This window comes from Osmerus mordax, chromosome 13 (genome assembly GCF_038355195.1).
Source record: "Osmerus mordax isolate fOsmMor3 chromosome 13, fOsmMor3.pri, whole genome shotgun sequence".
Taxonomy (NCBI): domain Eukaryota; kingdom Metazoa; phylum Chordata; class Actinopteri; order Osmeriformes; family Osmeridae; genus Osmerus; species Osmerus mordax.
Genome location: NC_090062.1, coordinates 12307610 through 12321398, shown reverse-complemented (window position 1 = coordinate 12321398; position 13789 = coordinate 12307610). Strand labels below are relative to the sequence as shown.

The window sequence follows — 13789 nt, the reverse complement described above, 5'->3', positions numbered from 1 at the left end:
TTTTATAAAATGTCCCCTTGGTAAACTTATCATGAAAGCTTTTATAGGTTTAGTGTGGTGTTGTATGAATACATTAGGCACAGGTGTAGAGTAGAATAGCATATTTATAGATTTTATTACACTTTTGCATTCTTCATTGAAACAATAAACCAACACAGGATGTAGGCTACTCTAAACTTTAGGCCTACTTACAAACAATAAATCTGAGTAACTTTTTACACACATAAAACACAAAAGTTTTGAAAAGCCAAAAAACGTTTTAAAATATTGTTATGTTACAATATTTTTATACACTGTTGTCTGGACCACTTAATCTACTGGATTTAATGTAACTAATCAGAACGTTAGTCGGGATTCTCTGAGAGTAAACTCCTCAACCTCCTTTGGACTCAGCTCGTTACCTTTCAACCTGACAGAGGAAACAATCAGTTGAATTCACACACAGTTTACTCACTGGTTCAAAACCATAATCTGTTCACTCAAAAATATACAGATATTAATTATTTGATAATCACTGTTATTTACATACCACACTGCCTCCACACTACTGTTGCTTTTAAGAGCTTGAATCAGGTATTCTATCCCTGTTTTGGTGATGCAGTTCTTTGTTAACCTACAGAGGAAATAAGAGTAAAGACAGAGAATGGATTTGACATAGGGAGAGGAAGAAAAAAAATGCAATGATCTGTAATAATCAAAGAAAATAAATCTATTTTCTATACTCACCACATCTCCTTTAATGTGTTACTTTTCTTTATGACTTGGGCCAGAGCACAAGCTCCTGCACTCCCAACACCATTCTCTACCAAGCTGCCAGGCGGGACAACAGTTCATGAATGTATCACTGCAACCTTAACCTGCCTACTTTTAGATATTTTGAGGACTACAGTGTATATGTAAAATGACACACGCAATACTGGTACTGATCAACTTGTCTTTACAGAGTTCGGGGACATGACTTGAATGTCAATAAGTGCGTTGTTACCTAAGCCACACCAGGGTCTTGCTGTTCTCTAGGGCTTTGGCAATGGCATCTGCTCCTACATCTCCAATCTTATTCCCCCAAAGCCTGAGAACATATAGATAATGGAATGGTAAAAGGCACAACATCTTCAGTCTTTGAAATCATCAGACATTATTAAATTATTCTCTAAATGGAGTCAGGTGGCTGAGCGGTTAGGGAATCGGGCTAGTAATCAGAAGGTTGCCAGTTCGATTCCCGGCCGTGTCAAATGACGTTGTGTCCTTGGGCAAGGCACTTCACCCTACTTGCCTCGGGGGGAATGTCCTTGTACTTACTGTAAGTCGCTCTGGATAAGAGCGTCTGATAAATGACTAAATGTAAATGGTGAGAAAGATCAAAAGTAATCTTACCCTAAAAACTTCAGTGAATGATTGAACTTCAGTCCTTCGGCTAGTTGCTTTGCCCCTTCTTCTGTGATGTTATTATTTCCCAGTCTTTAACAAGGTTTCAGAGATACAGTCAGATGGACAGTAAGAGGTTGGTGTGCTTTAATCACCATTACAATACAACTGTGTAAACAATGTGCTGACCTGAGAGAGAGGAAATTCTGTTTGGTCTTAAGGAGATGAGCAAAGTGCTTTGTGCAGGCGTCTGTAAGCTTGTTGTTGAAGAGGCTTTTGAGAGATGCAAGATTTTATCCCACTATGAACCAATTGATAATTGGATATTTTAAATAAAACATCTGTAAATTATATTGATAATTTAGATTACTTACGCAATCTTTTGGAAGCTTTCACACTGAATACCCTTATCAATAAGTTTTCGGATTCCTTCATCTGATATGTTGTTGTTTCTGAGACTAATGGTGTAAAATGAAAGACAAGAAGCATGTTGGCAACTCTTGTGTTTTGTGATTCTGTTTGTTGATCCATTTAACACATTTACATAAAATATATGTATAAATACCACAGCACAGCTTTCCTATTTCTTTGTAAGTCACTTACTACAGAGAGCCACACATATGCAGGCAAGGAAGTAGCTGCTCCACACCGACATCACCCACAGAGTTATAGTCCAACTGAAGCCCCACCGGGTTCTTCAGGTGCTGGAGCACATAGGCCAGGGCAGTGCACTCCACAGGACCAATGTTACAGTAGGTCAGCTTCAGATGCTCCACCTCCAGTTTCGCCATTGTTTCTCTGGCAATCTTTCTTTCCTGCATCTCGTAGATGCATTTGATGAGCCAGACAAAGCTTGGCATGGCGTGCATGCTCTTTTTTTCCCCATCCACTGGACGGGGGATAGACTTGAAGTGCTTGTGCATGCTTCTGGACAGGCACTTGAACACCTGCCTGTACTTCCTGTCCAAAGATGGTGACGGGCAGCATTGCAGCATGAGGCCACGGTGGCGTTGAGAAAGAAGCCCTGACACGAAGGTGGCGGTTATCTGAAGGTTGGGTGTGTCTGCTTTGACAGTAGCTTCGGAAATTCCCTCTTGTTGGCCTGTGGAGGCCCAGCAGTGCCGCAGACACGCCGTAGTAAGATCTGGCTGCTGTCTTTCCTGGGGCTGAAAGAGCTTCGAGATGGTAGAGGCATTATTATTGTTGACAACAATGTAGATTGCTGCAAAGAAACACTGCATGGTGACATGAAGGAACTCGTAGTGTTTGCAACCCATAGAGGAGAGGTCCTTGCTGTGGATTAGGAAGCCCATAGATATGTCTTCCTCAGTCACCCCACCTGTTTGCAGCTCTGTTACCGAGAAGACATAACAGGAGGTCTCAATGCCCTCTAAGGCTAGCTGCCCAAGATGTTGTATTGTCTCCAGGTGATTGTGTAGCCAAGAATCCCCTAATGATCTGTTCTGCCTTTGGTATCGCTGGAAAAAGTGCTGCAGGACCATCAGGTAAACATCTGTAATGGTCTGAGGACTACCTCCTCCACAGCCCAGCAGTTCCTTATAGCACTTGGAGACAATCCAACAGAAGACAGGTTTATGGCAGAGACCCAATAGCGTTGAGTTGCTCTTTAGCGACTGAAGGACCCTGGTGGCCACTGTGGGGTCTTGATGGTGCTTCCTCACAAAGGAATCAATCCCATCTGGCGAGAAGCCCTTGAGAAGAACCTCCTTGCTCAGATATCTCTTTAGAGCAGGGCTCACAGCCTCCGGCCGACTGGTCACCACCTTACGTACCCCCTTCATCAAGGTGCCCTGGAGCAGGTTGAAAAGAAGGGTGTGCACAGGGGCAGACTGGGTTGGGCTGCAATGCCTCCTCTCATCTGAGAAGCTCTGTTTGAGTTCGTCCAGGCCATCCAGCGTGAAAATAATCAAGTGTGGGTGGTCCAGGATGAACCGGAAGAGAAGATCCTGGTCCTGGTCAGGCCAGCAGCAGTGCAGGAAGAGCAGCTCCTTCAGGGACAGGTCCCTTTGTTCAGAGTTAAGTCTGCGACAGCTGAATGGAAAGAGCAGTTGGAAGCCCTGCAGAGCAACTCCCTTTGCCCACTGCAGATGGATTCTCTGAAGAAGGGTGCTCTTCCCACTGCCTGCCTCCCCAGACACCATCACTGTGTCTGCATGCTCGTTCAAGGTTCCCACCATTCCGACAATGTCCTCGAGGCCCAACACCCTCTGGGCCTCAGTGCATCCGTGAGCCAGCTCCACATCACCTTCGGTGTAAATGTCATCCAGGGATAGACTACAGGTCCCATTGTATGTGCTGAGAATATGAGACTGGGCTGACACAGAGCTACGTAGCTTTTTCTGGTATTGCAAGCACACTACAAAAACAAAGAAATCAGAGAGTTTGTGAGGAAGCATGCACACAATACCACAAACTGGGATTTGTTTTATGATACAGTAGGGCATTCAGGGCAGTGCAGTAATGTACCTGTGGGAGGTTTCCACTCCTCTTGGTTAGTTAGTGAGTGAGGCTTCTCTTCTCTTTGAATGTATTGAAGGAGGACCTGAGCTGTAGGCTCCCCCTTTGAACTGACCAGGTCAAGCAACCGCCTTGCCTACAAGATAAAATACATTTATAACCAATAATGCGTTGCTTCAAAGACTTACCCCACCTCCGTCCTGTCTACTTACCTGTTGAGATGGGGTGTGAACACGCAGCTGCACTTCATCACAATCACACACCGTAAAGCTTCCCACTTCAAGCAGGATCCGGAGAGCTCCTTCAATGCAGTCCCTTAGTCTCTTTACAAGACCCGGCCTCTCTGACAGGAGGATCTGGGCTGCAGAGTCAGGTTTCTTCCTAGACTGTTCTAGATCCGAATCACAGTGTCCAAAGCACAGCCCAGCTCTCTGAACCTCAGGAAGGACCTGTCTGATTGAAGCCAACAGGAGCGCACAAGCTTCCTCTCCCTTCGAGTAGACCAGGTCCAATAGTTCTCTGACGTTGGAGCACAGGGTTCTGCAAGGTACCCGGACAGTCTGGTAGTCCTCCCAAACCAGCACACCAATAGCCAAGAGCAGGTCCAGCACACTCTCCAGGCTCTCAGAAGCCCCACTACTGCACAGGGTCTGTACCAGCTCTGCTCTCTGTCTCAGCACCAACTGCTGGGCACTCATATCTCCTCATGTTCCTGATCAGGACAAAGCTTTACACAACTTGCACAGTCTCATTTCTGAAGTCGAGGCTTCATGTAACAGCTGCCACCTTCAAAAAGTTAATTCTTAAATCATCTGTCAGAACTTGTCAAGCAACTTGATTCATTACTAAATTTGTGAATAGAAAAGAGATAATCTATTCATACAGATCATCTATTGTCTGTGACTGTGCACATACAAAAAAAAGGAACTGGAAAAAAAGGAACAGGAAACACTAACACATGAACCAGCCTAACCAGATCGTAGTTAAAACCCTTGTGTTATCTTTGGGTCATTCTGACCCATCAGTCATTGTGACCCACCGTCGTATTGCGACAAATTTACCTCATACAAAAACAAAGTGAAGCATTTTCTTTTAACTGTCGGGCTGTCTCAGACCCCCCACATTGGAATGGTTAAAAGAAAATTATTTGTATTTGTTTTTGTATTGGGTAAAATTGGGTAAACACAACGATGGTTCGTTATGAACCTTTGGGTCATGTGACCCGAAGGCAGCACGAGGGTTAAGATAAGAAGATAACACCACTCTTGCCAAGTCCAGACTGTGTAGGCTATCTAATACTTATCGAGGCATAGCAATGCAACTGTCTTTATAGCCTACTGTTTACCTATACAATATGATCATCGGGTCCACATGAAATCTGCCACTTTAAATCCTGCCAAATTTAAATCGACCCTACATTTAACTGATTATCATACTGAGGCTTTGAATAAGTCTACTTACATGAGTCGATTTCTCCAATGGTGCTCTTTTGATCTTTTCCTGAGAACTTTTTACAGAAACGTTGTCAAACGTACACAGCGTAAGCATCACTGCTTTACTTATTTTACTTGTTGTAGACTTCCTCATTCTTGAAGTCTTACATCATAGGGTTTACTTCTCTACTCGAAGAATTCAAATAATTGTATAGGACTTTCTGTTTGGATTTTCATACCTTGTGCTCCTTTCAAGTAATGAATGCATGATAGGCCTACACTGATATATTGAAACAAGCTTCATGTTTTTAAATGTGTAATTAATATTTGATATCACGTAGTTTGAAACAACAGGGATGGTACTGGTTATGGTGTTGACAGATAGGATGGTCTAAAGGATTAGACGTTATTTTTTTGCTATTTTCAGATTAGCAATTTTCTATCATTGTTTTGAAAACATAATTGAAAAAGTAAAGGGTGTGGAAGTAGAACAGACATTGTTAGAATAATATAGTGTCAATTTGAGATTTTTTATCACAATTTTGAAAAGGTTATTAAGTGTAGCGTGGATTTCATGCTATTTTCAGAGATGAGCAATTTTCTAGCATTTTCTTTAAAATTTGATTGAAAAAGTAAAGGGTGTGGAAGTAGACCAGACATTATTAGAATAATATGGTGTCAATTTGAGATTTTTTATTACAATTTTGAAAACGTTATCAGTCTTATCGAGGATTTAATGCTATTTCCAGAGATTAGCTATGTATTTGCATTTGGTTAAAAAAGTTATTGAAAAGGTAAAGGGTGTGGAAGTAGACCAGACATTGTTAGAATACTCTGGTGACAGTTTGAGGTTTTATATCCATATATTATGAAACACATACATTTTCTAAATTGTACGGTTTAGTTTTCACCAGGTCCCTAACGCGACGCTGCAAAGGAGCGTCTTCTCCGAATTTGAGACGAATGTCGAATGTCGAAAATGAAACTAACTTCACCTCGGTGCCTATATTTACGACGGTTTCATTCCTGGGACGATAACACGATGGGGCGGGTTGAACATTACACGTATATTCTCTCTAAATATAAGACTAAATATATTCATATATTCGTATATCATTCCGTTTAGCCTACTCATGGCGAATTTTACAATACAAATCAGTCAGTGAGTCGACTGCCTTCCCAATAATTGCATGGTAAAATTGTTACTGTTTAATGTATCTGTAGATTAATATTTCACTTTCATCACATTGCTGTGAAAGCATCCGTTAGTGAACATTGTTATCCATACTTGACTTACGAAACCAGCAGACAAGAACAAGCCTATTAGTACTGGCCAGTTTATGTAGCCTAAATCATGTTTTGTTGTATGGAGATTAGATTAGACTGCTTGGTAGAGTAACATCAAATATTTTTGGAGGATGCACGTTCTAACTATGGTTTAGTATGGTTGCAGTAGCTTAATGCAGCCACTTGAGGGAACCATGGTGTAAAACAAGTTGACTGGTGATAAGCGATGGACCATGCTTTTCTGTCTAATACTCCGTGAAGATTCCCCTGACTGTATATCTTCCTTATCAGTCACTTGCCATTAACTATACGCTTCAAACGTTTTACAGAACTCAAGCACTAAAGCAATCCTTTCAGAAGTTATGGGCTGATGTTTATTCCTCCACGTATCATCTCCACAGGGTTCTCCGTGATCACTTTCCAAGACATTTAGACAGTTAATTGTCAGTAGACTAATTGGGACGTCTTTGATGTCTGAAGACGATTCCAATGCAAGCCGTTCAGTCTCGTAGCTAACGTGTTTGAATTAATTTTCTCAAAATAAACAGAGTAGGCTGTCCATGGTGAAAATCTTATTTCTATAAACAGTATGCAGCTGAGGTGTGAGAAACAGGACAAAATAATAGTTTATAGGTCTTGAGAGTGTGTAGCCACCATGCTGCGTTTCTGATGTAATCTTGAAGGAGCTCATAAAAACACTGGAAAATACAGCTATTGTGATTTCCATCCACCCTTCATACTAACTTTGATCTGACAAATAAAATACAACTAATAAATAAATAAGAAACAGATTTTTGGACTGTCTGTTGTTTTATTATTATTACATTATTGTTTCCTCCTGTGTGCCATGATTGGTATATAGTGTTTTTTTTATTATAGTCTGTGGGAGGAAATCTTCAAGGAATGAGTAGCCTAATAAAAGGCGGACTGGAGAACAACTTTTCTAAATTTGGTTTACTTCCAAATCTGCCATGCAGGCAGACCTACCACAGGGAGTACTAATTCAGTGTCACACATATTTGTCACATATTCTCTTTAACCAATGAGATCACTGCAGGGGCATGGGTTTCATTATACACTTTTTGAACATTCTAAATCTGACTCCTTCATCGCCAGCTAGGCTATGGAGCATCTATCCACCACTGATGGAGTCAGATGGCATTTAACACATTTACATAAAATATATGTATAAATACCACAGCACAGCTTTCCTATTTCTTTGTAAGTCACTTACTACAGAGAGCCACACACATGCAGGCAAGGAAGTAGCTGCTCCAAACCGACATCACCCACAGAGTTATAGTCCAACTGAAGCCCCACCGGGTTCTTCAGGTGCTGGAGCACATAGGCCAGGGCAGTGCACTCCACAGGACCAATGTTACAGTAGGTCAGCTTCAGATGCTCCACCTCCAGTTTCGCCATTGTTTCTCTGGCAATCTTTCTTTCCTGCATCTCGTAGATGCATTTGATGAGTCAGACAAAGCTTGGCATGGCGTGCATGCTCTTTTTTTCCCCATCCACTGGACGGGGATAGACTTGAAGTGCTTGTGCATGCTTCTGGACAGGCACTTGAACACCTGCCTGTACTTCCTGTCCAAAGATGGTGACGGGCAGCATTGCAGCATGAGGCCACTGTGGCGTTGAGAAAGAAGCCCTGACACGAAGGTGTCTGGTTAGGTTTAGCGGTTAGGGAATCGGGCTATTACTCCAGTAATATCCCGATTACTAAGGTTGCCGGTTTGATACCTGGCAAGGAACTTCACCCTACTTGCCTCTGGGGGAATGTCCCTGTACTTACTGTAAGTCGCTCTGGATAAGAGCAACCGATAAATGTAAATGTGATGGTTATATCCTACTCCAATAAAAGATTATTGAATCTGTTCCACAATGTTGTAAATGGAATGGAAAAGATCTCTAAGATACTACGGTCCTCCAAATCACCCAGATAAATAGGAGGGAGACACATAGAGGAGAGGATGTCAGAGATACTTTTCATTTTTTGACAATACCCAGGGCCAAATCCCAACATGGCGTAAATGTTAATCAACATGGGGTTTCTTGAACATTTAAGTCTTACTCCATATGGACTCGATTCAGGTCCCTTGCGCTGTACTAAAGCTGCTGGAGGGCAGTAAATATCTTTGCTCCACGCAGCCACCTCAACCTGATGGCAATGAATAACATGGATCGGTACAGGTCTTCCTGGCTGACAGCAATGAATAACCTGGCTCAACACAGCCATTTCATCATCGCAAATTCTTACTCAAAGATATCAAAACCACATGTGGTGAGCTCAACAACGAGCCAGGTGCTCAGTGTGTTCACGTGTGGTGAGCTCAACACAGACAAGACACCTAACCCAGATTAGGTTTGGCCAATAACAAGCCTATCTATGCGCACATCCAAGTTTGACTTTCAGAAGATTACCTAGATAGATGACCATGATCACCACCTGTATGAGTAATCCAGTGGGGACAGAAACTGAAATTCACTTGAAGAGATTCAGCTGTTGAAATGAGGAAAGGGAATTACTGGCCCAGACAAAGTATGATAGATAAAAACATTGATTTATCTCCGCCTGGTCCATTATAGGGCATTCTACTTGCTTCAAAGCAGTCACTTACAGTCACAAAGTTACAGACCACAGACTTCTAATCCAGGGACCAGCCTAACGTGCTTTTCCAAATAATGCCTTATCGTAATGTTAGTCTCGGTCAAATAGCGCACCCATAGGTCATCTACAGGAATGTAGTCTAAAACCTACCAGGTGCATCATCCCTGTATAAAATAGGGGGAGATCCTTGGAATCAGAACTTGGTAATGTAAGATATGCAAAACATGTGCACACTGGTTTGCAGTCTTTTATTGATACATGTTGATAAGATTGACCAATTAGAGAGGTCTTTCCAAGGCTAGCGGGGGATGAGGCACTTAAAAGAGGAACCGGAAAGAACCCTTTCAAAGGTAACTGTGTGTGGGAGTGTGCATGTGCGTGCGTGTGTGCATGGCCGTGTGCGTGGGTGTGTGTGTCAATCAAGATTTAATTGACAGGAAGATTAAAGCTTACATCTGAAAGTCGTCTTTTTTTCAGGGGGGGGGGCAAAGTCAAAGAAGCCCAGTCTCCAGCGCCTGCCTGGGGTTTTGGGGTGCGGCGCTCAAGGTTAGCGCAGGGCCCCTGCTGGGCGCGTGCTGTCTGAGATGGGTCCTACTTGTTGGACATTCATTATCAAACTCTGTTTGCTCCTTTCATCTGCAGCACTCCGCAGCACTCAACGTAAACTACAGAGGCACCTTGTAGCTTGACATCTCTCCATTCATGCTGTACCTTAAACAGCATGCTGCCACATCAAAGGGGCACGGCTGCCTTTGATGTTGCAAAAAGAAAGAGGCCCAATGATCCACTAAAACCAATGCAACTTTTTGGATCTCCCTCTTATTCATCTTCAAGCCCACTTTCTTTGAGAAGGTTTCTCCTGCTTCTGAAGAACCTCTGTTCTTCTGTCCCCGAAAGTCCGGACTTTTAATTGGGACCATGACGAAAACGTTCCTCTTTTTTCTCCCCAAAGCGAGCCAAACTTGCATGCCCTGTGTTAGGGTTAGGGTTAAAGATCAGAACAGGGGGGTATTCCAGAAAGCTGGTTTTGCAACATAACCGGGTAAGTTAACTCTCCAGCTGACACACAATGTTGTAGCAACTTAATGGCAATGTTGCTACAACGCTGGTTGTCATATGCGGAGTTAACTTACCCGGGTACGTCGCATAACCTGCTTTCTGGAATACCCCCCTGTTGACTCATGTCTGTTTGTCTTTGTGACTCTTCATCCTTTCCAGACCATAATAGGCTGACAGGTTACATTTTGACTTTGGACATGCCCTCACTCGTACCTCAGTTGATGACATTCAAAACGTTGTATTGTGTGATGGGTACAAAATACGTAGCTAATGCAGAAGTTTCATGTTGCTGCATAAAGTCATAATAAAGTGAAATGATTACCTCTGAGTTAGCTTGTGGTAAAGAATTTGGCCGACAAAATATTCCAAAATCCAGTAATGATGCCATAAAAGGCTCTCTCTCACACTCACACATGCAGCATGTATCCATCTGGGATCAATCTAAACCAGTTGTTTTCGCTTTCATCCAAAGCTGCAGTAATTTGCAGATTTCTTTTCAAAGCATTTTAAGATTGTGCAGACGACAAATGTTTTTCTTTTTCTCTTTTTCTTTTAAGAGGGGCTTTTAAATCAGACAGATATAAAAGGAGGATCTGGGCATTCTTTGAAATAAATAGTCTCTGGTTGACGAGAATGGCCCTTTGTTGCTATTGCTGTCCCTAATCTAAGGACAGCTGTTTACAGGCTGGTGCTGGTGTACCTCATGGAGAACATGATGGAGGTAGGCTGGAAACATGGGTGAGGCAGGTAGGGACCACGCTTGACCTTGTTCACCTCCCCTACCCCTCATCCACTCCTCCTTCCCACAAACCCACCCAACCAATTCAGCCTCAACACCCAATAAGTACAGCTACATTGATTTTTCACTTTGATGTGTGTGCTGAGACTTGTTGAATATATTTTTTCAAACAAAAAGTAATTTCCAGTGTAAAAGCCTCAATTATAGTCAGTTGGACATAAACCCTCAAGCACTGGTCTTCTTCTTCCAAACACTGAATAATTAAGCAAACAGCTTTCCTCCATTACAAACATCTTCATGTCCTCAGCAAATCCCTCAGCAAACAAACCTGAAAGCTCACATCCCTGGGTAGGATTTCGCCAGCAGGGAAATATCTGAGCCATTTAGTTCCATAGCAGGTCCAGTGAAAATCAACAACTGCTGACTCGTCAATTTGTTAATCCACTAATACACCAGGCCTGGCTTTGAAGAAAAGCGAACGATTCAAAATGGAAAACTTAACTGAATGATGAGTCTAGGACACTAGACCTTTGTCTCATATATATTTAAGACATTATGTTGGTGTCTCAAGGATTGACAGCTATTTTAAGCAGGAGCCTGTGGATGGCTGGGAAGTCAGAGACACAGTGGAAGTCCGGGTGACACCAATGACCAATCATCAGCAGATACTGGATAAGAGGGGAGACGAGCTGCACGCCCCTCCCCACAAGCCCCTGCCCACAAGCCCACTGAGTGATTATGGGGACGGCTCTTTAATCCAGTCAATTCTCATCTCATCTCATTTTTAACACAGGAGCCCAGCACAAGTGTCAACATTGAGAAGTGATACTCACATTCAGTGACTACTGGGGCAGGCGTGTTGAACTTCAACACTTTGTCAGCGCGTTGCTTAATTCAATGAACTTGAAAATTATTGAAGTGCTTTATTTTTACCCTTCTCTATACACATAAAAGGCTGCCACACCAATTAGCTTTAATTCTCTTTTTTCTCTTTTTCTTTTCATGCTGTTGAGTCTGCAGAACCCGGCATATTCCAATCATTTGCATTATCCTGCAAATCTGCTTTGAAGTTCTCAGATACTGTAAGAAGAAGAGCCCACTTATCCTGCATGAAATAAGCCCATAAATACGCTGGAACAGATGTACATTATCATTGGACTTGCCTTTTTTCTCTTTGCTCCTGTATTTGTAATAGACTACCTCATGTCCTTCTCATTCTTAGCGTTTAGCATCTTGCCACTACAGAAGCTAGCACCCTACTGTGCCAATCCGCACTTCAAAGCTCTCTGCCTATCTGCTGGAGACAAAGCACAGAGAACACATATGGCAGCCTCTCATTTTCCCACATTTAAGTCAATATCATTGCTTCTCTGCTTTTGACATCAAGAATATCGGGTTCATCTGTTGCTCAACCTACATACCCTCCTACATCAGCCCCCCCCCTCCCCCTCCCCCCTCCCGCTTCCTAAAACCCCATCCTTCAACAACACAAATGTAACATGGCACTGAAGTAAGGGGCGTTTTTGAAAATCATGCCTGGCAGTGTAACATTCCCCAAGAAAGCCAAAGAATATTCTTACATTAAATCAACACTGAGTGAAGATGGCAGGTACCCCGCTCCATTCTCAGGTTGATCCTAATTAGCCCCCTGACCCGTTGAGCTGCATCACACCCACTCCCGCCCCTCCTTGTCAGGCACCACCGGCTAGAGACGAAGTAGTGAATGAATCACTAACAGGAAAGAATCACTGCACAAATGAATCAGATTAATTTGGTATTTCCTGTACGATATGTGCAAGAGTCCACCAGGGTATGAGAGTGATTGATGTTTGCGGGCGATGTTTAATACCCGCTCTGTGATGTGAGAGCAGCTCTCTCCGTGAGTGTGCTCTCATCTCTCTCAGGGGCCGTCACAGAGTAATTGCTGCCTGTAATTGCTGTACTACAGTGGGTTAGGGCTCATCCATAAATGATCATGCCTTTTTGGCTAACTCAAAAGCCTTCCACATGGTAGCCTCTTGACCTCCACACAGCCTTTACTCTCTCTTTTATGCACACGCATACACACACACACGCTAAGGCCTACACACACACAAAGTACCAAAGCACCGATGCAGCACAGTGGAGATATTGATCTGGGGTCAGCCTAATTATCCCTGTGGTTATGTCTCCATGGTGCTCATCATCCAAACCCACCCACCCGCTCCCATCCAGAGCGGGTGGGTGAGCGCAGACTGCAGACACTCAGCATCAGGTTTAAATAGGAATAGCAGGTAGTAAACAGGCTCTGATTCTTGGGAGTGAATATGAGGCAGAATTGACCAGCTCTAAGATTCTGTCTGTGTAAGTTTTCGTTTCTGTGAAGTGTATTTCTGCATGTTCAAAAAGACATGCTGGTGATAGAGGGGTCCGTGGATGTTTCAGTGAAGGGGATGGAGGCGTTATTGCTGTGGTCTCTTCTTTTCCTTACCAGATTAGTTGTACACATGAAGATAAGAGTATAGAGTAGTCTGGCGTGGGACTGATGTGGTGACAGTTGAAATGAAGAAAAGTCTGGAAACGGTGAGATTCACCAGGATGCAGAGTTCATCAACAGTCTGAGTCCTGTGCATTCACAGACACAGCTCGATTTGGGAGAGAGAGGCAGGTCATGTTGCCGAGAGGCGAACACTCTGCGGTCGTCCCGAACCAGAGATAAGCGCCTAAGCTGCATATCAAAGCGTGTGCATGTAGGGAGTGTGGCGTGCCGGGCAGCTGCGGACCGCCAGATTTGGGAGCCCTCTGAAGCACCATGGGGCAGGGTGGAAGGGATCT

General features: G+C 43.3%; 1 protein-coding gene across 2 annotated transcripts; it reads right to left on the bottom strand.

Moving 5' to 3' along the window:
* Positions 1-96: 96 nt before the first annotated feature.
* nod2 (nucleotide-binding oligomerization domain containing 2) lies at positions 97-5401 on the bottom strand. 2 transcript variants are annotated; one of them, XM_067248769.1, is made up of 11 exons: positions 5305-5401; positions 4056-4555; positions 3853-3979; positions 1969-3742; positions 1740-1823; positions 1555-1638; positions 1375-1458; positions 986-1069; positions 727-810; positions 530-613; positions 97-409 (listed from the first exon to the last, which is right to left on the bottom strand). In XM_067248769.1, the coding sequence occupies exons 2-11, from the start codon at positions 4539-4541 to the stop codon at positions 337-339; spliced, it is 2964 nt and encodes a 987-aa protein (XP_067104870.1). In that variant the 5' UTR covers positions 4542-4555; positions 5305-5401; the 3' UTR covers positions 97-336. The 2 variants fall into 2 exon arrangements, with proteins under 2 accessions (XP_067104870.1, XP_067104869.1); XM_067248768.1 differs by lacking the exon at positions 97-409 and having other exon boundaries at positions 451-613.
* Positions 5402-13789: the final 8388 nt, after the last annotated feature.